The 25,472-nt window shown below is 45.0% G+C and overlaps 1 protein-coding gene across 3 annotated transcripts in view; it reads right to left on the bottom strand.

The window, feature by feature from the left end:
- Positions 1 to 2,472: 2,472 nt before the first annotated feature.
- Positions 2,473 to 25,472, bottom strand: part of LOC128695180 (histamine H1 receptor-like) — a 275,419-nt gene continuing 252,419 nt past the window's right edge. For 2 of the 3 annotated variants that reach the window (XM_070091271.1, XM_070091272.1), the window contains exons 4-6: positions 10,117 to 11,367; positions 8,764 to 8,854; positions 2,473 to 4,682 (exon numbers count right to left, since the gene is read on the bottom strand). In XM_070091271.1, coding sequence (XP_069947372.1) covers positions 3,340 to 4,682; positions 8,764 to 8,854; positions 10,117 to 10,620 — 1,938 coding nt within the window. In that variant the 5' untranslated portion in view covers positions 10,621 to 11,367 and the 3' untranslated portion in view covers positions 2,473 to 3,339. Of the gene's footprint in view, positions 4,683 to 8,763; positions 8,855 to 10,116; positions 11,368 to 25,472 lie in introns of those variants that run through there. The other variant, XR_011392792.1, reaches the window with a different exon arrangement.

The raw sequence follows: 25,472 nt of genomic DNA on the forward strand, positions 1-25,472 counted from the left end.
CCCCACTCTGATTTCTCCCCATTTATGCAAACTCTCTGCTGCCTATTTGTCAGCCATGCCTCTACCCAGGAAAAAATTTCTCCTCCTATTCCGTGTGCCTTAAGTTTCCTCAATAGCCTCTGATGTGGAACTCTATCGAAAGCCTTACTGAAGTCCAAATACGCAATATCATATTCATTACCATGATCTACCTCCTCAAATACCTTAGTGAAAAAAGTTAGTAAATTCGAAAGACAGGAACGCCCCTTCGTAAAACTGTGTTGAGATTCATTAATCAATCTGTGCCTATCAAGAATTGCTTCGGCAATTATTGATTCCATAAATTTTCCCACTATGGAGATAAGGCTTATTGGTCTATAATTCGAAGCCAAGGACCTGTCACCTGACTTGTAAATAGGTATTACATTTGCCATTTTCCACTTATCAGGCACTGGGCGTCTACATTGCAAACTGAATTATTTGCAATCCTATTGGCGCTAAAGCTAACTTATGACACTGAGCTTGACTCTAATGACACTGAGCTTGACTCTATCATCATTACTGATTCTATGTCATCATTGAAGGTTCTTGACTCATATAATGGCTCCAACATGCTCATTGGAGAAGCCAGGTATAGATATTAAAAAATCAGGGGCAAAGGGATTAATGTCCAATTGCTATGGATCCCATCACACATTGGATTACTCCTTCATGATAAAGTTGATATGTTAGCCAAGAAGAGTACACAGAAGGAGAATGTAGAATATAACTTTGGTATAACTGTGTCTAGCATTAGGAATAATATTAGGAGACAAGTAAATAATGAAAATGATTGTTATAGGAATGCAGTTAGAAGCCTGAGTAGATCTATAACCCACTATGATAACATGAACGTAGATAAGTATGTTTATGGAGCAACTTGCAATGTGAACAGACTGACTGATGTTGTAGTGGCCAAGGCTTAGGCTTGGTTACAAGTACTTCTGGCAGTTTGGGAGACACACAGATGATGCTCAAACTAAATGAAAATGATGTGATCAGGCATATGGTCACTGTCTTGAACACTATGTGCTTAATTGTCCACTTATTGAGAAATACAGAGACAGACAGTATAATAACCTATGTGACATGTCAAGATATCTTATTAATGAAAATAAGATACCAGATATACTAAGCAAATTTCCTAAATTTGCTTGTAACAGATAAGTGAACTGTAGATATGTAGATATAAACCCATATGTACACCCGTTAACCCTTTTGGGGCCTAGTTCCTAGGCCTTATGTGTATCCATATGCTCTTGCGCTACCGTTCACAGGATGGATATGGGGTACACAATAAACTAGCCACTTCGGTGGCAAAATCTAAATCTTATATGGGTGTGAAGAATGGGTTGTAAATGCTGCAGCAAGATGGAGGCTGGAGGCAGTGGAGATGTCGTGTCTAAGAGCAATGTGTGGTGTAAATATTATGCAGAGAATTCGTAGTGTGGAAATTAGGAGATGTGAAGTTACCAAAAGTATTAGTCAGAGTGCTAAAGAGGGGTTGATGAGGTGGTTTGGTCATTTAGAGAGGATGGAGCAAAATAGGATGACTCGCAGGATGTATAAATCTGTAGTAGAGGGGAGGAGGGGTAGGTATAGTCCTAAAAAAGATGGATGGAAAGGGTGAAAGAGGTTTTGTGTGCAATGGACATGGACATACAGCAGGCATGTGTAAGCACGTTAGATAGGAGTAAATGGAGACGAGTAGTTTTCGGGGAAGGACTTGACAAGCTGTTGGAGTTCGAGCAGAGTAATATTTTGTGCAGGGATTCAGGGAAACCGGTTAGCAGGACTTGAGTCCTGGAGGCGAGAAGTACAATGTTTTTACTTTACAGGAAGGGTTTGAGATATTGGCTGCTTGAAGTGACATCTAAACTGTCATAACCGAGCACCTCTACAAAGACAGTGATACTATGTGAATGATGGTGAAAGTGTTTCTTTCTTTTTTGGGTCACCCTGCCTCGGTGGAAGACGACCGTCATGTTGAATACCTACATACATACATTATATATTATATTCACACAAACAGGACAGGAGAGACAGGGGGGACATGATAATGACATAAAATGCTGAGAGGAACTGACAAGGTAGACAGAGACAGAATATGCCAGAGACGGGACACAGCAATAAGGGGACACAGTTGGAAGTTGAAGACACACATGAATCACAGGGATGTTAGGAAGTATTTCTTCAGTCACAGAGTAGACAGGAAGTGGAATAGTTTGGGAAGCGATGTGGTGGAGGCAGGATCCATTCATAGCTTTAAGCAGAGGTATGATGAAGCTCACGGTTCAGGGAGAGTGACCCAGTAGCGGCCAGTGAAGAGGCGGGGTCAGGAGCTATGAATCGACCCCTGCAACCACAACTAGGTGAGTACAACTAGTTGAGTACAACTAGGTGAGTACACATACATGTGACCAGTTTTAACAAGAACAAAATACTTTTCTGAAGATACTTTTATTTTAAATTATATTACAGAAGCAATGTATTCTAAATACTGTACAGTATGCTGTAGTGGTAGAACACAGTGATGATGTAAACTTGTGAAAGTGATTGATATTCTCAGAAGAATGTCTTATATTGTAATTATCGTATCATTCACAGATTTTGTAAATGAGTGACTTACATGACTGTCTTATCATTAAGGAATGTCAAACACTGTATGGCAGGCAACTGAAGACACTCAATGATTAATAGTAAATCATTCATTTCTATTATCAAAATTCGTCAACTGTACTAATGTACAACAAAATTTGTTTGCTAGATTTCCACCTCCTGTTTGGCAGTAACACTGTGGTGTAAACTCAGCCTTCTTACTGAAAATATAGCGCCCGGTAGATATCGCTATTCACAACAGATACATTTAAGATGGGAAATGTGAAAAATTGTCCTTTTTTTAATTACAAGACAGTGGATTTACATAAATGGTCTCTTCTACAAGAACAGTAAACATTAATTGCTACAACATACAAAATATGTAGAAATCAGAACAATAATTTTCAACAATCTTACTTTCATAATTTTCCATGGCATTTTAGGCTGGAAGAATTATCTATTATAAATTCAAAATGTAGAGAAATGTTCATTCATATATATGCACTGTAGTTTAGAAAGTTCAGTGTATTTTAAAGTAAATCATTATTGAAAGTATATGAATGCCTATCATTGTTGACAGAATACTTTGTTCTTAAATTATAATTTATCCAGTAGCATTATAATACAGTTGAAGTTTGTGTTGTTTGAGTGTATGCTTTAAGTTATTCTTAAACTTGTCAGAGGCAGTGAGTCGAGTCGTATGAGTGGCCTACACACTAAAGGTCAGTGTCTAACTGTTATGGTGGCCATCCTCTGGGCACTTGCATAATTGTTGGGTTTGCGGGTTGGCAGCCTCAGCATCCTGGCAAAGGCTCTACGAAAGTTATGGTTGCAAAGAGGGTAGAGGACAGGATTTAGGGCAGAGTTAAGGTAACCAAGCCAGATGGTTGCAGTATGGGCATGGGCAGGAACACACGTGTCACATAGTGCCATAATGGGGAAGAGAGTGAAATATGGCACCCAGCAAGCCATGAATGCCCCCACAATCACTCCCAGTTGCCGTGCTGCTTTTCTCTCTTTGGCTAAGTTGACACCTTCTACTCGCCTCCCTCCTCCACTTCCTCCATTGTTGTTGCACGCTATAGTCCGTTTCTTCTTAGTGCCATTAGTAGCCGTTGTGATGGTAGATGATGTGCTGTTAGAGCTGTTGTTAGACCTCTGCATCTGTGACACCGTGCTCACTCGCCAGCTACTGCCCCACTTTTGTTTCCTCACTCTGTTTGGGGAAGGTGTTAAGGGGTTCCAAGAGTGCGGACGTGTGCTGCTCTGATAACAATGAATGTGGTTGTGATGAGGCCCCAATCGCTTTGTTCCGGCTTGTCGTCGTTGTTGATGCAGTTGATTTTGATGTGGCAGCTGTTGCTCTTGTTCCTGCTGTGGCTGCTGGTGATTGAAGTGATTATGTGTTGGAGAGGTGTGGGCAGAGTCATCAGGTAGATATTCCACACTCACTGTTACACCTGCATAGTATGAACAGTCGTGCCTTCCTGGAGACACCAGAGTCAAGCTGCCAAACTGAGTGCACTGGTTAAAGTTTGTGATGGTTGGGAGGTGGTGCATGGTTGTCTGCGTGTTGCGGGGTTGTGTTGTGGGGCGGGGCAGTCGCTGCTCTGCCTCACTGCAAGAGTCTGTTAGCAGCTCGTGACTAGTGAAGGCCACTCGCCCTAGCACCTGCCGAGACTGCACCTCGCGAAATATACGGCAGTACAGGTACACCATAAGAGCCGTTGGTAAATAGAAATTGAGTGCTGCAGTAACAGCTTTGAAGGCAGCACTGTTAGAGAATTCAGTCTCGCACACAAAAGGTGGATGATGTCTGAGGCCACCCAGTGCCAGGTGGTGCCATGCCAATACTGGCACTAGCCAGGCTGTGGCTGCCGTCCACGAGGCACCGATCATGACCCAAGCCCGCCGTCGTGTGCGTCGCCGCAGATAGCGCAACGGGGCAGTAATAGACCAGTAGCGATCCAATGACAAGATCACCAGATTGAAGATGGAAGCAGTGGAAGCAGTATAATCTGCAGCCAACCAGAACTGACACACTGCCAGCCCTAGCCTCCACTCTCCTGTAGGGAAAGTAAACATCAACACCTGATATACATGAGTAGTTGTCCTACATCCACACACTATGTACCTCACTTGGTACTTGTCCTACATCCACACTGTTCCTCACTCAAGCGGTTGCCATGTAATATTGTTCTACTCACATTTACAGCTTGTATCAAAAGACTGATATGAGTAATTATTCATTCATTATTTGATTAGTCCATGTAATGCTAATTTATTTAATGCATTATACTGATAATACCGTACCTGCGAAATGAATTTCGATTATCAGTGCATCAGAAGTAAACATCCGTTAATGCCTGCATTGTTTTATATTCATGCTTGAAATGTTCGATTCAAACATCTGTTGGTCGCTAATTAAGGTCGCTTGCACCACAGAGCAGCAATAATTTACTGTGTAAATTGCCCACAGACATTATTAGTGAGAAAAGGTAGATCATTGTACATGAAGGTGTTCGTGTCACATGTTCCATGGGGAAATTATAATTCACTCTTGCTGAATACTTCGATCCTTCAAGAAAAAGGTGCATTGATAATGGTAGTGAGGGACTCTTAATACACAAACTTTGAATTATAAGTAAATTTTGGCATGGGGTGAATTTTATTTTTGTATCATGGACTGCACCTTGTAGGATCACCTCCATTTTTTAAATCATATATTTTTCACTGATTTGTAGGCTTTTACCTGGAACAAATTTTAAATAAATTGTGTAAATTATTTATTAGGGGCATTGCTTGCTAATAACTTTGGTAATTACACCATAACTTTTTTCACATCATTGCCATATTGTATCAACTTTGTTTTATTTTGACCTTTTTGTTTTGTTATAAGAATATATTGCATTATTGTATCACTCACCCTTGCATTACATTTGCTTTATTGTAGGTATTGTTGACGGTGTTGTTCACCACTGCAACACTCTCACAGGTTTACTGCCTTGTCACATATAAACAATAAATAACACTAACTGAAAAAAGAACTTTTTGTCTGCTACTGAGGTAAATGTGAGTGTCGTTTGTGAAACTCCAGGTGGTGTACACATTTGCTTTGCCCATAAATACAACTGAATCTGAAAAAAATGAATGAGAATTCACGTATAGAATGAAAATTCAGCCTCTGGTAGTGACCTTCAAATATCATCATGCATTTCAAATATACACGAACAACTTTCTCCTCTTATGAAACACTTTTACATGTCCTTCTAGACAGATCCTTACTTGAAGTTTCCATTTATTGATACCGACTAATCTTAACCATATCTGGTCACTATCATTATTATTGCTCTTACTACCACCATTACTACTAGTAGTAGTAGTAAACTCTTGATTTAACGGACAAATGACGAAAGGGAGAGGTAGGCTGGTAATGGTGATTGAGGTGCATAATGAGACTGATTTGTTAAAACAGTAACAATAACTGACAATTCTGTAATAAACGTACCGTGTTGTTACCGTATCAAATGACCCAGCATATTTTGCCACATATTTCAGAAATTTATTAAATCAAGGTTAACTTCTATTACTACCATTATTTCTGTTACTAACTTAACCTGCTGTATAATCGGGGCCCTCCTGTACAGCAGTAGCCAGGAACCTAACCTGCTGTATAAGCAGGGCCCTCCTGTACAGCAGTAGCTAGGAACCTAACCTGCTGTATAAGCGGGACCCTCCTGTACAGCAGTAGCCAGGAACCTAACCTGCTGTATAAGTGGGACCCTCCTGTACAACAGTAGCCAGGAACCTAACCTGCTGTATAATCGGGGCCCTCCTGTACAGCAGTAGCCAGGAACCTAACCTGCTGTATAAGCGGGGCCCTCCTGTACAGCAGTAGCTAGGAACCTAACCTGCTGTATAAGCGGGACCCTCCTGTACAGCAGTAGCCAGGAACCTAACCTGCTGTATAAGCGGGACCCTCCTGTACAGCAGTAGCCAGGAACATAACCTGCTGTATAAGCGGGGCCCTCCTGTACAGCAGTAGCCAGGAACCTAACCTGCTGTATAAGCGGGACCCTCCTGTACAGCAGTAGCCAGGAACCTAACCTGCTGTATAAGCGGGACCCTCCTGTACAGCAGTAGCCAGGAACCTAACCTGCTGTATAAGCGGGACCCTCCTGTACAGCAGTAGCCAGGAACCTAACCTGCTGTATAAGTGGGACCCTCCTGTACAGCAGTAGCCAGGAACCTAACCTGCTGTATAAGCGGGACCCTCCTGTACAGCAGTAGCCAGGAACCTAACCTGCTGTATAAGCGGGGCCCTCCTGTACAGCAGTAGCCAGGAACCTAACCTGCTGTATAAGCGGGACCCTCCTGTACAGCAGTAGCCAGGAACCTAACCTGCTGTATAAGCGGGACCCTCCTGTACAGCAGTAGCCAGGAACCTAACCTGCTGTATAAGCGGGACCCTCCTGTACAGCAGTAGCCAGGAACCTAACCTGCTGTATAAGCGGGGCCCTCCTGTACAGCAGTAGCCAGGAACCTAACCTGCTGTATAAGCGGGACCCTCCTGTACAGCAGTAGCCAGGAACCTAACCTGCTGTATAAGCAGGACCCTCCTGTACAGCAGTAGCCAGGAACCTAACCTGCTGTATAAGCGGGGCCCTCCTGTACAGCAGTAGCCAGGAACCTAACCTGCTGTATAAGTGGGACCCTCCTGTACAGCAGTAGCCAGGAACCTAACCTGCTGTATAAGCGGGACCCTCCTGTACAGCAGTAGCCAGGAACCTAACCTGCTGTATAAGCGGGACCCTCCTGTACAGCAGTAGCCAGGAACCTAACCTGCTGTATAAGCGGGGCCCTCCTGTACAGCAGTAGCCAGGAACCTAACCTGCTGTATAAGCGGGACCCTCCTGTACAGCAGTAGCCAGGAACCTAACCTGCTGTATAAGCAGGACCCTCCTGTACAGCAGTAGCCAGGAACCTAACCTTCTGTATAAGCGGGACCCTCCTGTACAGCAGTAGCCAGGAACCTAACCTGCTGTATAAGCGGGGCCCTCCTGTACAGCAGTAGCCAGGAACCTAACCTGCTGTATAAGCGGGACCCTCCTGTACAGCAGTAGCCAGGAACCTAACCTGCTGTATAAGCGGGACCCTCCTGTACAGCAGTAGCCAGGAACCTAACCTGCTGTATAAGCGGGGCCCTCCTGTACAGCAGTAGCCAAGAACCTAACCTGCTGTATAAGCGGGACCCTCCTGTACAGCAGTAGCCAGGAACCTAACCTGCTGTATAAGCGGGACCCTCCTGTACAGCAGTAGCCAGGAACCTAGCTTACCATTACTTCTGTTATTACTGTTACTCCCTTTACTTCTCTTACAGTTACTACTACTTTTTCTACTTCTACCAATAAACTAAATTTCTACAACAGCATAATGCTACATGTATTCTTATCACTACCACTGATGAACTATTGATACTACTATAGTACTACTGATGATACATGTGTTACTACACGTATGTTATTAATATTATTAATTAACTGCTATTATTACAGCACCACTGAATACTTAATGTATTATTTACGTTTATTCTTCGTTAGGTCAAAGCTTAACTTGAATCTTTGTATTTCTACACTTAAGAATTCTAAAAGGAGCTAAGCTAAGATTTTCTAAATCTTAATATGAACATTTGGTTTATTTTAACATCTTTAAAATCTCAGACATTGGCAACTTCATTTCTTGGCTCTGAGTGGCGTACTGCTGACAATATTAAAGAAAAGACACATTGTTGAACTTTCACTGGGACACTATATGGCTCTAACAGAGTGAAAGACACATTGTTGAACTTTCACTGGGACACTATATGGCTCTAACAGAGTGAAAGACACATTGTTGAACTTTCACTGGGACACTATATGGCTCTAACAGAGTGAAAGACACATTGTTGAACTTTCACTGGGACACTATATGGCTCTCTTAGTGAAAGAGTTCAAAAAACAAAAGCCTGTCCTTTACCTTCATTTCTTGCCTCAGAACAGTTATATTACAACAGTTTTTGACTGTTTTAACTTTTAGAATATAAAGCAATTGATTTTTTAAGAATATTTCGACGTGAACATTTGAAATTCTTGCAGTGGCTGAACTTACCCATCATGGCGTAGGCAGCACTGATGGGCATAACGATAACTCCCACGGTAAGGTCAGCAGCTGCGAGGCTCATGATGAACAAGTTGGAAACCTGCGGAATGAAACATTCATATAAATCTGATAATGCTGCGCACCTGTAAATACACCTGTGTTCTTTGGGCACCTGCAATAACACGAGCACCCAACATTCATTTACACCTTTCTTTATATTCTGAGCATATGCTCTGGATTCTTTCAGAACAAATTTGGGTATCTTTCGGAGAACATGAAACTGTTAATTATTTCAAATAATGGAAATAGTATAACCCCGTTTAAGATTAATTACATGAGAAAAGCATTATCTCAACTCATTACATTAACAGAGTTTTGATAAAATAGTAATATTAAGGAAATGTGATGTAGCTTCATTACAAGGTAAAGAAGCAACAATGAATGGTACTTGTTTTTTACCACTGATTGTTCCCTACAAAACTGAGGTGATCCAAAGAAGGAAACACATTTACCATCACTCATTCAATAGGTGTTTTGCCACAAGTGCTCATACATCACAGTTCCTCAGAACTGCAATGTCTCTACCTCTTTTTCAGAGAGCAGGAACTACCAGAATACACAGCCTATCACTCAAAACCTCCGTCACATTGTCCCTCCAACCCTTCCTGGAATGTCTCATATACCTTCCATCTGCACTGGATTTATATACCCTCTCTGTTAACCTATCCTGCTCAACATGATCAAACCATCTCAGCCCCTCCTTTCTCTCTCTCTCTCTTACCATTACCACTTATAATTTTTTACTCCTTATTTTTTTATATAATATGCAAACCAGACTTTGATCTCAAACATAACATTTTCATTACTTCTAGCGCCACCTCACTGTAACATCCAAGGGCCATGCATCAACCATGGGAAGGCATCCAAAAGTATTTCGCACGAGGTATACGTCAACCAATAAGCTCCATTGTAAACATGAGATTGGCATATTTAAGGTAACTTTCAGAAATGTGAAAAAAGGAGTTATTCACCGCCTTATAAAGAGCGTATATCAAACTCGTCTTGGAGAATGCAGCGCCAGTATGGAACTCGCATCTGATAAAGCACTGGTCCCAGAGTTAAGGGATCCGTACTATGAGAGGTTAGAGTTGTGGCTATATCTAAATGACATTTAGTTTCATGTCTAATTTTGTACTTGTTAATTGTCTTAGTAAAAAAAATTATGTGACATTCTTAAAGTTGCAAAACTGGGTAATTAATATTTTGTAGAATTCTACCTCTCTGTATCTACTTCCATTCTTGTTTTTTACATGTTGAAAAGTGAAAAATTAACAAAACAGGTAGTAAACAAGCTTGACATACCGTTTGCAGACGCTTCTCTGTCCTGATAGCATGAATAACTAGGGCATTGCCGACAGCAGTGCAGAGTGCCAGAGTGTAGAGCGCCAATCCCGTCATTGCCAGCAGTCCGGGGCTCCACTGCCCCACCTGGGGACGCCAGCCTCCAGAATTCTGCCACCCAGGCACTTCTTCTTTCTCCGTTGTCAAGTTTAACTCCAACTCTGCCTGAGTGAGGTTCCAGGTGCTGAGGTTCCATGTTTGGGCCACACTAAATTCCCAAGAGGCCGAGGACACAACGCTGGAGGTGTCAAGGGTGGTGGCCAGGCCGTCTGTGTAATCTACACTTAGATTGCATATCTTTGAGTCAAAATGGCCACCATTGTGTACTGTTGTGTCTGACACAGTATCAACCACAGCAGAAGGCGGCACATACTTTGGGTAGACGCCATGTGAGAGCCCCAATTTGCTAGTGCTGTTGGTCTTGAAGGGCGTGGTGTCAATCTCTGTCAGTATGTTGGGGTCCATGACGGTATTGCATGAATACACGCCCTCTGCCAGCCTTGCTTAGGTGTTACTGAATAGTCATTTTTTAGTTTATATGACTTTCATTTGTGCTTATCAAAAATACTGAAAAATGCAAGCTTCCATCTTTTTCTTTTTTTATTATTGAAGCTTACAGAAAAGATAACACTAAGTAATATGCACAATTATTTTATACTGCTCACACATAAACATGTAAGGCTGATCTTCTAAGAGCAGCATCATGCTACAAAAACGTAAATAAACAATATGGTTCATGAGCTTCCATTGCCTTATTTGGTTTTTCATATTTATTCTTATCCATTGCACTGTTACACCACTATATTATAGATAACCCAAAACACTTAGAAACTCATCACAGGTTGAGTCCTCTGTTGGACATTGTTGTATTTAGAAATTGGAGAAGTAACTCGAGTGTCTTAAATTTTCCTGCTATTATGACACAAATAATTTAAAAAAAAGTTCTGGCTTCCAAGATCTTTTTTCTAGGCGACGTCTTTGAATATCAAAATCGAAAAATTAACGCATAATTTTTTTGCGTATAGTCGTGACAAGTGATGAAGCTGTCAAGCATGTCGGGAAGCTAGAAAAAGAAGCCAATAGAACTACAACCAATGTTCCAAAAAAAAAAAAGATATAGAATATCAGAACTTCAGGAATTTTCCCGTTCCTTTTTTGGATGAGTTTTTACACGTGAGTGTCGAGGAAAGAGATGCCACAACACAAGCGATCCTGGGGAAACAGTAATAAAGTTAGTAAAACAACACCACAACACAAGCGATCCTGGGGAAACAGTAATAAAGTTAGTACAACAACACCACAACACAAGCGATCCTGGGGAAACAGTAATAAAGTTAGCACAACAACACCAGGATACTTCTTAAAAAATGGAAAGCTATAAATAATGTTATGTGAGTGGCTAATAATACTGTGCACGATGCTCTCCTGCTCGGAAGAAACTGCTTATTTTATGCTTGCATCTGTAACAAAGATATATCATTGACCTAAATGTTAAAGATACTGTACACACATCTATGAGCCAAGGTTTCAAAATGTTTTCTCTATTTTCTCGTAAGTGAAATTTTTGATGACTAAATGAAAACCAAAAAAACAGACTTTTTGTTAAACCATATGTATGTAAGTAGGCAACATATTAGTACGTTGCATCAGTGATCACCAATAAAATAAGCAACATTGTTTGACTTTACTTGGTTATTCTAGCTAAAATTTTACATAATTTATAAAGCCACTGTACAGGTTTCAGCTTATGTGTGAGGCTTAAATAAAATCTTACTGTAAAATACTGAAACATACGAAAGTAAATATTGCAATATATGAAGAGTTTCAGCATATATTACCATGAATATTAACAGATGCAGAATATTGCATCTTTTAATATGCATGATAATGTATGCTGAGATGTCACATTATATTGCTAGAAAATGTCTCACGATGCAAAATATAGCAGCATGTTGCACAATATTACAGTATACTACAGTGGACGTCACATACTTCAAAAATTATAGACTAAATTGTTCCATTTTGTGGGATGAAGAGAAGACGTAGTTTACCATTTCAATATTTTCATTGGGCAAAATATAATAATAAACATTATGGCCGCCAGTGGTAGCCCTGTCTCTAGTGTTGACTCAGAGCCAAGAAAATAAACATTAGAACTCTCAGAGCGGAGGAAATAAACACCAGAAGGCCAGATACTCGGGCAAGAATTAGCTAACTATGTTTATTTATTGACAGTGTGGACATTCGTTGTGTGCGCGCGCGCCGGAGTTCACAGGATGCAACATACACAATTAAAACTTCCTTATTAATCAAACTTTAAGCTTTTCATCAGATTAAGACAAGCTTATGTATGATAATGAATTTCCCGCCATTTAATTTCTTGATTAGGATCATTTATCAAAATATTCCTCAAATTAAACCATGTGTTTTTACATTAGTCATCTTCCTGTTATTAAAACATGTGTTCTTACATGTATCATCTTCCTCTTATTAAACCATGTGTTCTTACATGTATCATCTTCCTGTTATTAAACCATGTGTTCTTACATGCATCATCTTCCTCTTATTAAACCATGTGTTCTTACATGTATCATCTTCCTCTTATTAAACCATGTGTTCTTACATGTATCATCTTCCTCTTATTAAACCATGTGTTCTTACATGTATCATCTTCCTGTTATTAAACCATGTGTTCTTACATGCATCATCTTCCTCTTATTAAACCATGTGTTCTTACATGTATCATCTTCCTCTTATTAAACCATGTGTTCTTACATGTATCATCTTCCTGTTATTAAACCATGTGTTCTTACATGTATCATCTTCCTCTTATTAAACCATGTGTTCTTACATGTATCATCTTCCTCTTATTAAACCATGTGTTCTTACATGTATCATCTTCCTCTTATTAAACCACGTGTTCTTACATGTATCATCTTCCTCTTATTAAACCACGTGTTCTTACATGTATCATCTTCCTCTTATTAAACCATGTGTTCTTACATGTATCATCTTCCTCTTATTAAACCACGTGTTCTTACATGTATCATCTTCCTCTTATTAAACCACGTGTTCTTACATGTATCATCTTCCTCTTATTAAACCATGTGTTCTTACATGTATCATCTTCCTCTTATTAAACCATGTGTTCTTACATGTATCATCTTCCTCTTATTAAACCATGTGTTCTTACATGTATCATCTTCCTCTTATTAAACCATGTGTTCTTACATGTATCATCTTCCTCTTATTAAACCATGTGTTCTTACATGTATCATCTTCCTCTTATTAAACCATGTGTTCTTACATGTATCATCTTCCTGTTATTAAACCATGTGTTCTTACATGTATCATCTTCCTGTTATTAAACCATGTGTTCTTACATGTATCATCTTCCTGTTATTAAACCATGTGTTCTTACATGTATCATCTTCCTGTTATTAAACCATGTGTTCTTACATGTATCATCTTCCTGTTATTAAACCATGTGTTCTTACATGTATCATCTTCCTGTTATTAAACCATGTGTTCTTACATGTATCATCTTCCTGTTATTAAACCATGTGTTCTTACATGTATCATCTTCCTGTTATTAAACCATGTGTTCTTACATGTATCATCTTCCTGTTATTAAACCATGTGTTCTTACATGTATCATCTTCCTCTTATTAAACCATGTGTTCTTACATGTATCATCTTCCTGTTATTAAACCATGTGTTCTTACATGTATCATCTTCCTGTTATTAAACCATGTGTTCTTACATGTATCATCTTCCTGTTATTAAACCATGTGTTCTTACATGTATCATCTTCCTCTTATTAAACCATGTGTTCTTACATGCGTCATGTTCCTCTTAATTCAAGGTTGCCTTGATATTGGTGAAGATATCTTAATTTAAGAACAGCACACAGTGTCTCCTCCAGCACACAACACAATGTGTCTACTCCAGCACACAACACAATGTGTCTACTCCAGCACACAACACAATGTGCCTACTCCAGCACACAACACAATGTGCCTACTCCAGCACACAACACAATGTGCCTACTCCAGCACCACAACACAATGTGCCTACTCCAGCACACAACACAATGTGCCTACTCCAGCACCACAACACAATGCGCCTACTCCAGCACACAACACAATGTGCCTACTCCAGCACCACAACACAATGTGCCTACTCCAGCACACAACACAATGTGCCTACTCCAGCACCACAACACAATGCGCCTACTCCAGCACACAACACAATGTGCCTACTCCAGCACCACAACACAATGTGCCTACTCCAGCACACAACACAATGTGCCTACTCCAGCACCACAACACAATGCGCCTACTCCAGCACACAACACAATGTGCCTACTCCAGCACACAACACAATGTGTCTCCTCCAGCACCACAACACAACGTGCCTACCCCAGCACACAACACAATGTGCCTACTCCAGCACACAACACAATGTGTCTCCTCCAGCACCACAACACAATGTGCCTACTCCAGCACACAACACAATGTGCCTACTCCAGCACCAAAACACAATGTGCCTACTCCAGCACACAACACAATGTGCCTACTCCAGCACCACAACACAATGCGCCTACTCCAGCACACAACACAATGTGCCTACTCCAGCACACAACACAATGTGTCTCCTCCAGCACCACAACACAATGTGCCTACTCCAGCACACAACACAATGTGCCTACTCCAGCACACAACACAATGTGTCTCCTCCAGCACCACAACACAATGCGCCTACTCCAGCACACAACACAATGTGCCTACTCCAGCACCAAAACACAATGTGCCTACTCCAGCACACAACACAATGTGCCTACTCCAGCACCACAACACAATGCGCCTACTCCAGCACACAACACAATGTGCCTACTCCAGCACACAACACAATGTGTCTCCTCCAGCACCACAACACAATGTGCCTACTCAAGCACACAACACAATGTGCCTACTCCAGCACACAACACAATGTGTCTCCTCCAGCACCACAACACAATGTGCCTACTCCAGCACACAACACAATGTGCCTACTCCAGCACCACAACACAATGTGCCTACTCCAGCACACAACACAATGTGCCTACTCCAGCACCACAACACAATGTGCCTACTCCAGCACCACAACACAATGTGCCTACTCCAGCACACAACACAATGTGCCTACTCCAGCACCACAACACAATGTGCCTACTCCAGCACCACAACACAATGTGCCTACTCCAGCACACAACACAATGTGCCTACTCCAGCACCACAACACAATGTGCCTACTCCAGCACACAACACAATGTGCCTACTCCAGCACCACAACACAATGTGCCTACTCCAGCACCACAACACAATGTGCCTACTCCAGCACACAACACCAATGTGCCTACTCCAGCACCATAACGGAGATAAAACACCTCAATTACTGGGAGCGCTTGAGGTTCCTAAACCTGTATTCCCTGGAACGCAGGAGGGAGAGATACATGATTATATACACCTGGAAAATCCTAGAGGGACTAGTACCGAACTTGCACACGAAAATCACTCACTACGAAAGCAAAAGACTTGGCAGAGGATGCACCATCCCCCCAATGAAAAGCAGGGGTGTCACTAGCACGTTAAGAGACCATACAATAAGTGTCAGGGGCCTGAGACTGTTCAACTGCCTCCCAGCACACATAAGGGGGATTACCAACAGACCCCTGGCAATCTTTAAGCTGGCACTGGACAAGCATCTAAAGTCAGTTCCTGATCAGCCGGGCTGTGGCTCGTACGTTGGTTTGCGTGCAGCCAGCAGCAACAGCCTGGTTGATCAGGCTCTGATCCACCAGGAGGCCTGGTCACAGACCGGGCCGCGGGGGCGTTGACCCCCGGAACTCTCTCCAGGTAAACTCCAGGTAAACAACACAATGTGCCAACTCCAGCACACAACACAATGTGTCTCCTCCAGCACCACAACACAATGTGCCTACTCCAGCACACAACACAATGTGCCTACTCCAGCACACAACACAATGTGTCTCCTCCAGCACCACAACACAATGTGCCTACTCCAGCACACAACACAACGTGCCTACTCCAGCACACAACACAATGTGTCTCCTCCAGCACCACAACACAATGTGCCTACTCCAGCACACAACACAATGTGCCTATTCCAGCACACAACACAATGTGCCTACTCCAGCACACAACACAATGTGCCTACTCCAGCACCACAACACAATGTGCCTACTCCAGCACACAACACAATGTGCCTACTCCAGCACAACACAATGTGTCTACTCCAGCACCACAACACAATGTGCCTACTCCAGCACACAACACAATGTGCCTACTCCAGCACAACACAATGTGCCTACTCCAGCACCACAACACAATGTGCCTACTCCAGTACACAACACAATGTGCCTACTCCAGCACAACACAATGTGCCTACTCCAGCACCACAACACAATGTGCCTACTCCAGCACACAACACAATGTGCCTACTCCAGCACAACACAATGTGCCTACTCCAGCACCACAACACAATGTGCCTACTCCAGTACACAACACAATGTGCCTACTCCAGCACAACACAATGTGCCTACTCCAGCACCACAACACAATGTGCCTACTCCAGCACCACAACACAATGTGCCTACTCCAGCACCACAACACAATGTGCCTACTCCAGCACCACAACACAATGTGCCTACTCCAACACACAACACAATGTGCCTACTCCAGCACACAACACAATGTGCCTACTCCAGCACACAACACAATGTGCCTACTCCAGCACCACAACACAATGTGCCTACTCCAGCACACAACACAATGTGCCTACTCCAGCACACAACACAATGTGCCTACTCCAGCACCACAACACAATGTGCCTACTCCAGCACGACAACACAATGTGCCTACTCCAGCACCACAACACAATGTGCCTACTCCAGCACCACAACACAATGTGCCTACTCCAGCACACAACACAATGTGCCTACTCCAGCACCACAACACAATGTGCCTACTCCAGCACACAACACAATGTGCCTACTCCAGCACACAACACAATGTGCCTACTCCAGCACCACAACACAATGTGCCTACTCCAGCACCACAACACAATGTGCCTACTCCAGCACCACAACACAATGTGCCTACTCCAGCACCACAACACAATGTGCCTACTCCAGCACACAACACAATGTGCCTACTCCAGCACCACAACACAATGTGCCTACACCAGCACACAACACAATGTGCCTACTCCAGCACACAACACAATGTGCCTACTCCAGCACACAACACAATGTGCCTACTCCAGCACACAACACACTGCCTACTCCAGCACCACAACACAATGTGCCTACTCCAGCACAACACAATGTGCCTACTCCAGCACACAACACACTGCCTACTCCAGCACACCACACACTGACTACTCCAGCACACAACACACTGCCTACTCCAGCACACCACAATGTGCGTACTCCAGCACACAACACACTGCCTACTCCAGCACAACATAATGTGCCTACTCCAGCACACAACACACTGCCTACTCCAGCACACCACAATGTGCCTACTCCAGCACACAACACACTGCCTACTCCAGCACAACACAATGTGCCTACTCCAGCACACAACACAATGTGCCTACTCCAGCACACAACACACTGCCTACTCCAGCACCACAACACAATGTGCCTACTCCAGCACAACACAATGTGCCTACTCCAGCACACAACACACTGCCTACTCCAGCACACCACACACTGACTACTCCAGCACACAACACACTGCCTACTCCAGCACACCACAATGTGCCTACTCCAGCACACAACACACTGCCTACTCCAGCACAACATAATGTGCCTACTCCAGCACACAACACACTGCCTACTCCAGCACACCACAATGTGCCTACTCCAGCACACAACACACTGCCTACTCCAGCACAACACAATGTGCCTACTCCAGCACACAACACACTGCCTACTCCAGCACACAACACACTGCCTACTCCAGCACACCACAATGTGCCTACTCCAGCACACAACACACTGCCTACTCTAGCACACCACACACTGCCTACTTCAGCGCACCACACAATGCCTACTCCAGCACACAACACACTGCCTACTCCAGCACACCACAATGTGCCTACTCCAGCACACAACACACTGCCTACTGCAGCACACCACAATGTGCCTACTCCAGCACACAACACACTGCCTACTCCAGCACACCACAATGTGCCTACTCCAGCACACAACACACTGCTTACTCTAGCACACCACACACTGCCTACTCCAGCGCACCACACAATGCCTACTCCAGCACACTACACACTGCCTACTCCAGCACGCCACACACTGCCTACTCCAGCACACAACACAATGTGCCTACTCCAGCACACTACACACTGCCTACTCCAGCACGCCACACACTGCCTACTCCGGTACACAACACACTGCCTACTCCAGCACACAACACAATGTGCCTACTCCAGCACACCACACAATGCCTACTCCAGCACACCATACACTGACTACTCCAGCAAACTACACACTGCCTACTCCAACACACACACACACACACACACACACACACACACACACTGCCTATTCCAGCACACCACACACTGCCTACTCTAGCACACCACCAACTGCCTACTCCAGCACACCACACACTGCCTACTCCAGCACACCACACACTACCTACTCCAGCACACCATACACTGCCTACTCCAGCACACCACACACTGCCTACTCCAGCAAACCACACACACTGCCTACTCCAGCAAACCACACACTGCCTACTCCAGCAAACCACACACACTGCCTACTCCAGCAAACCACACAATGCCTACTCCAGCACACCACACACTGCCTATCCCAGCAAACTACACAATGCCTACTCCAGCACACCACCCACTGCCTATTCCAGAAAACCACACACTGCCTACTCTTACACACCACACAATGCCTACTCCAGCAAATCACACAATGCCTACTCCAGTACACCACACACTGCCTACTCCAGCAAACTACACACTGCCTACTCTATCACACCACACACTGCCTACTCCAGCACACCACACACTGCCTACTCCAGCAAACCACACACTGCCTACTCCAGCACACACACTGCCTACTCCAGCACACCACACACTGCCTACCCTAGCACACCACACACTGCCTAATCCAGCAAACCACATACTGCCTACTCCAGCACGCCACACAGAGCCTACTCGAGAACGCCACACACTGCCTACTCCAGCACACCACACACTGACTACTCCAGCACACCACACACTGACTACTCCAGCACACCACACACTGCCTACTCCAGCACACCACTCACTGACTACTCCAGCACACCACACACTGACTACTCCAGCACACCACACGTGACTACTCCAGCACAACACACAATGCCTACTCCAGCACACCACACACTGACTACTCCAGCACACCACACACTGACTACTCCAGCACACCACACACTGACTACTCCAGCACACCACACACTGACTACTCCAGCATACCACACACTGCCTACTCCAGCACACCACACACTGACTACTCCAGCACACCACACACTGACTACTCCAGCACACCACACACTGACTACTCCAGCACACCACACACTGCCTACTCCAGCACACCACACACTGACTACTCCAGTACACCACACACTGACTACTCCAGCACACCACACACTTACTACTCCAGCACACCACACACTGACTACTCCAGCACACCACACACTGACTACTCCAGCACACCACACACTGATTACTCCAGCACACCACACAATGCCTACTCCAGCACACCACACACTGACTACTCCAGCACACCACACACTGACTACTCCAGCACACCACACACTGACTACTCCAGCACACCACACACTGACTACTCCAGCACACCACACACTGATTACTCCAGCACACCACACAATGCCTACTCCAGCACACCACACACTGACTACTCCAGCACACCACACACTTACTACTCCAGCACACCACACACTGACTACTCCAGCACACCACACACTGACTACTCCAGCACACCACACACTGACTACTCCAGCACACCACACACTGACTACTCCAGCACACCACACACTGACTACTCCAGCACACCACACACTGACTACTCCAGCACACCACACACTGACTACTCCAGCACACCACACACTGACTACTCCAGCACACCACACACTGACTACTCCAGCACACCACACACTGACTACTCCAGCACACCACACACTGACTACTCCAGCACACCACACACTGACTACTCCAGCACACCACACACTGACTACTCCAGCACACCACACACTGACTACTCAAGCACACCACACACTGACTACTCCAGCACACCACACACTGACTACTCCAGCACACCACACACTGACTACTCCAGCACACCACACACTGACTACTCCAGCACACCACACACTTACTACTCCAGCACACCACACACTGACTACTCCAGCACACCACACACTGACTACTCCAGCACACCACACACTGATTACTCCAGCACACCACACAATGCCTACTCCAGCACACCAAACACTGACTACTCCAGCACACCACACACTGACTACTCCAGCACACCACACACTGACTACTCCAGCACACCACACACTTACTACTCCAGCACACCACACACTGACTACTCCAGCACACCACACACTGACTACTCCAGCACACCACACACTGACTACTCCAGCACACCACACACTGACTACTCCAGCACACCACACACTGATTACTCCAGCACACCACACAATGCCTACTCCAGCACACCACACACTGACTACTCCAGCACACCACACACTTACTACTCCAGCACACCACACACTGACTACTCCAGCACACCACACACTGACTACTCCAGCACACCACACACTGACTACTCCAGCACACCACACACTGACTACTCCAGCACACCACACACTGACTACTCCAGCACACCACACACTGACTACTCCAGCACACCACACACTGACTACTCCAGCACACCACACACTGACTACTCCAGCATACCACACACTGCCTACTCCAGCACACCACACACTGACTACTCCAGCACACCACACACTGACTACTCCAGCACACCACACACTGACTACTCCAGCACACCACACACTGCCTACTCCAGCACACCACACACTGACTACTCCAGTACACCACACACTGACTACTCCAGCACACCACACACTTACTACTCCAGCACACCACACACTGACTACTCCAGCACACCACACACTGACTACTCCAGCACACCACACACTGATTACTCCAGCACACCACACAATGCCTACTCCAGCACACCACACACTGACTACTCCAGCACACCACACACTGACTACTCCAGCACACCACACACTGACTACTCCAGCACACCACACACTGACTACTCCAGCACACCACACACTGATTACTCCAGCACACCACACAATGCCTACTCCAGCACACCACACACTGACTACTCCAGCACACCACACACTTACTACTCCAGCACACCACACACTGACTACTCCAGCACACCACACACTGACTACTCCAGCACACCACACACTGACTACTCCAGCACACCACACACTGACTACTCCAGCACACCACACACTGACTACTCCAGCACACCACACACTGACTACTCCAGCACACCACACACTGACTACTCCAGCACACCACACACTGACTACTCCAGCACACCACACACTGACTACTCCAGCACACCACACACTGACTACTCCAGCACACCACACACTGACTACTCCAGCACACCACACACTGACTACTCCAGCACACCACACACTGACTACTCCAGCACACCACACACTGACTACTCAAGCACACCACACACTGACTACTCCAGCACACCACACACTGACTACTCCAGCACACCACACACTGACTACTCCAGCACACCACACACTGACTACTCCAGCACACCACACACTTACTACTCCAGCACACCACACACTGACTACTCCAGCACACCACACACTGACTACTCCAGCACACCACACACTGATTACTCCAGCACACCACACAATGCCTACTCCAGCACACCAAACACTGACTACTCCAGCACACCACACACTGACTACTCCAGCACACCACACACTGACTACTCCAGCACACCACACACTTACTACTCCAGCACACCACACACTGACTACTCCAGCACACCACACACTGACTACTCCAGCACACCACACACTGACTACTCCAGCACACCACACACTGACTACTCCAGCACACCACACACTGATTACTCCAGCACACCACACAATGCCTACTCCAGCACACCACACACTGACTACTCCAGCACACCACACACTTACTACTCCAGCACACCACACACTGACTACTCCAGCACACCACACACTGACTACTCCAGCACACCACACACTGACTACTCCAGCACACCACACACTGACTACTCCAGCACACCACACACTGACTACTCCAGCACACCACACACTGACTACTCCAGCACACCACACACTGACTACTCCAGCACACCACACACTGACTACTCCAGCACACCACACACTGACTACTCCAGCACACCACACACTGACTACTCCAGCACACCACACACTGACTACTCCACCACACCACACACTGACTACTCCAGCACACCACACACTGACTACTCCAGCACACCACACACTGATTACTCCAGCACACCACACAATGCCTACTCCAGCACACCACACACTGACTACTCCAGCACACCACACACTGACTACTCCAGCACACCACACACTGACTACTCCAGCACACCACACACTGACTACTCCAGCACACCACACACTGACTACTCCAGCACACCACACACTGACTACTCCAGCATACCACACACTGACTACTCCAGCACACCACACACTGACTACTCCAGCACACCACACAATGCCTACTCCAGCACACCACACACTGACTACTCCAGCACACCACACACTGACTACTCCAGCACACCACACACTGACTACTCCAGCACACCACACACTGACTACTCCAGCACACCACACACTGACTACTCCAGCACACCACACACTGACTACTCCAGCACACCACACACTGACTACTCCAGCACACCACACACTGACTACTCCAGCACACCACACACTGACTACTCCAGCACACCACACACTGACTACTCCAGCACACCACACACTGACTACTCCAGCACACCACACACTGACTACTCCAGCACACCACACACTGACTACTCCAGCACACCACACACTGACTACTCCAGCACACCACACACTGACTACTCCAGCACACCACACACTGACTACTCCAGCACACCACACACTGACTACTCCAGCACACCACACACTGACTACTCCAGCACACCACACACTGACTACTCCAGCACACCACACACTAACTACTCCAGCACACCACACACTGACTACTCCAGCACACCACACACTGACTACTCCAGCACACCACACACACTATCCAGAAATGGATAGAAGAAAAAGCAGATATTTCCTAAAAATTCGTCCCTTCTATCCTACCAGCGTGTCATCCTACCAGCCTACCATCCTACTAGCCTACCATCCTACCTGCCTACCATCCTTCGAGCCTACCAGCCTACCATCTTACCATCCCACCAGCCTAGAATCCTACCATCCTATCATCCTACCATACTACCATTCTACCAGCCTACCATCCTACCAGCCTACCATCCTAACAGCCTACCATCCTTCCAGCCTACCATTCTACCAGCCTACCATCCTTCCAGCTTACCATCCTACCGCTCTACCATCCTACCAGCCTTCCATCCTACCATTCTACCAGCCTACCTGTCTACCATCCTACTAGCCTACCATCCTACCAGCCTACCATCCTACCATCGTACCAGCCTACCATCCTACCAGCCTACCATCCTACCAGCCTACCATCCTACCAGCCTACCATCCTACCAGACTACCATCCTACCATCCTACCAGCCTACCAGACTACCATCCTACCAGCCTACCATCCTACCAGCCTACCATCCTACCAGCCTACTCCTTATAAAGCCTTCACCAACATTGCGCCTCCAGCTCCATCGTGGATGAATATTTCTTGCCAAAACTATCAATGCTTTTTTTCTCACAGGGAAGGGATTGTAGGTGGGAGAGGAGCGGGGATGGAGGGGGATGAGTGGGGAAGGGGAACAAGGTTGAGAAGGAGGAAGCAGGAGGCGGAGCTGTGCGACAATGTAAACAAAAGCTTTTGTCTGAAGGGAAGGTTGCATGCCTTCCTTCACAGTATTCTTAACATTTTCACAGCATTCTTCACAGAGTCCTTCACACAGTTCCTCATAGCATTCTTTACAGTATTCTTTACAGCGTCCCTCACAGCGTTCTTCACAGCGTTCTTCACAACATTCTTCACAGCATTCTTCATAACGTCCTTCACAGAGACTCTTGATTCTTGATTGCGACCTCCTTCTTCAACCAGAGAAACTTTCAAGTTATTTACTCGAGTATTTGAAAAGTCAGCTACAAAAGGAAGACAATTATGCAAAATACAATGATTCAAGGTAAAGAGTATTTGCTGGAGCACTATCACTGCCCCACCAGCACCGCTTAGGGGACGATTCTCCGGGTGGTGAGGAAACCGAGACAACTACTACTCCCCACCACTTAACAGCTGTTTCAGAGTGATTGGAAAGAGGTGAAGCATGAGAGTTAGCAAGAATCATCCACTTAATATATTCCACTCTGAGTACACGTCAAGAAAACCTTTAGATTTAATTTATGGCTCATCATATAGCGCCCTAATATTAACATTACAATAGTCTGTAACTTTGTATACATATATCCAAGTGAATGTATATGGATATAAGCGTTGCTACTTGAGAAAAAATAAAGTAGATAAGCCTAATTCCCCCCCAAACACACACACACACACACACACTGCAACCTCAACTAGGTGAGTACACTCACAGTATTTGATAAAGTATTAAGATATTAATGGAGAACTTAACGAGAGAACAAAGTTCATATCAGAACAGTAACATGGATTTAACAAAGAAAAATCCTGCTTCACAAATCTAAAACATTCCTGTAACAGATTTACGGAGTTTAAGTACGAAAGAAAACAACGGGCAGACTGCTTGTTTCACGACTGCCAAAAAGCTGTTGAAAAGGTAGTCCATAGAAGACTAACGAAAACTTAAAAAAAAAAACAGTAAAAATAAGCAAAAGAAGAGACTATGTGAGAGAGAAGGAGAGGGAGCCAGAGATGCGGCAGTCAAAGATACCAAGGAGCCAGCCATGCAACGT

The sequence above is a fragment of the Cherax quadricarinatus genome, chromosome 35 (genome assembly GCF_038502225.1).
Source record: "Cherax quadricarinatus isolate ZL_2023a chromosome 35, ASM3850222v1, whole genome shotgun sequence".
Taxonomy (NCBI): domain Eukaryota; kingdom Metazoa; phylum Arthropoda; class Malacostraca; order Decapoda; family Parastacidae; genus Cherax; species Cherax quadricarinatus.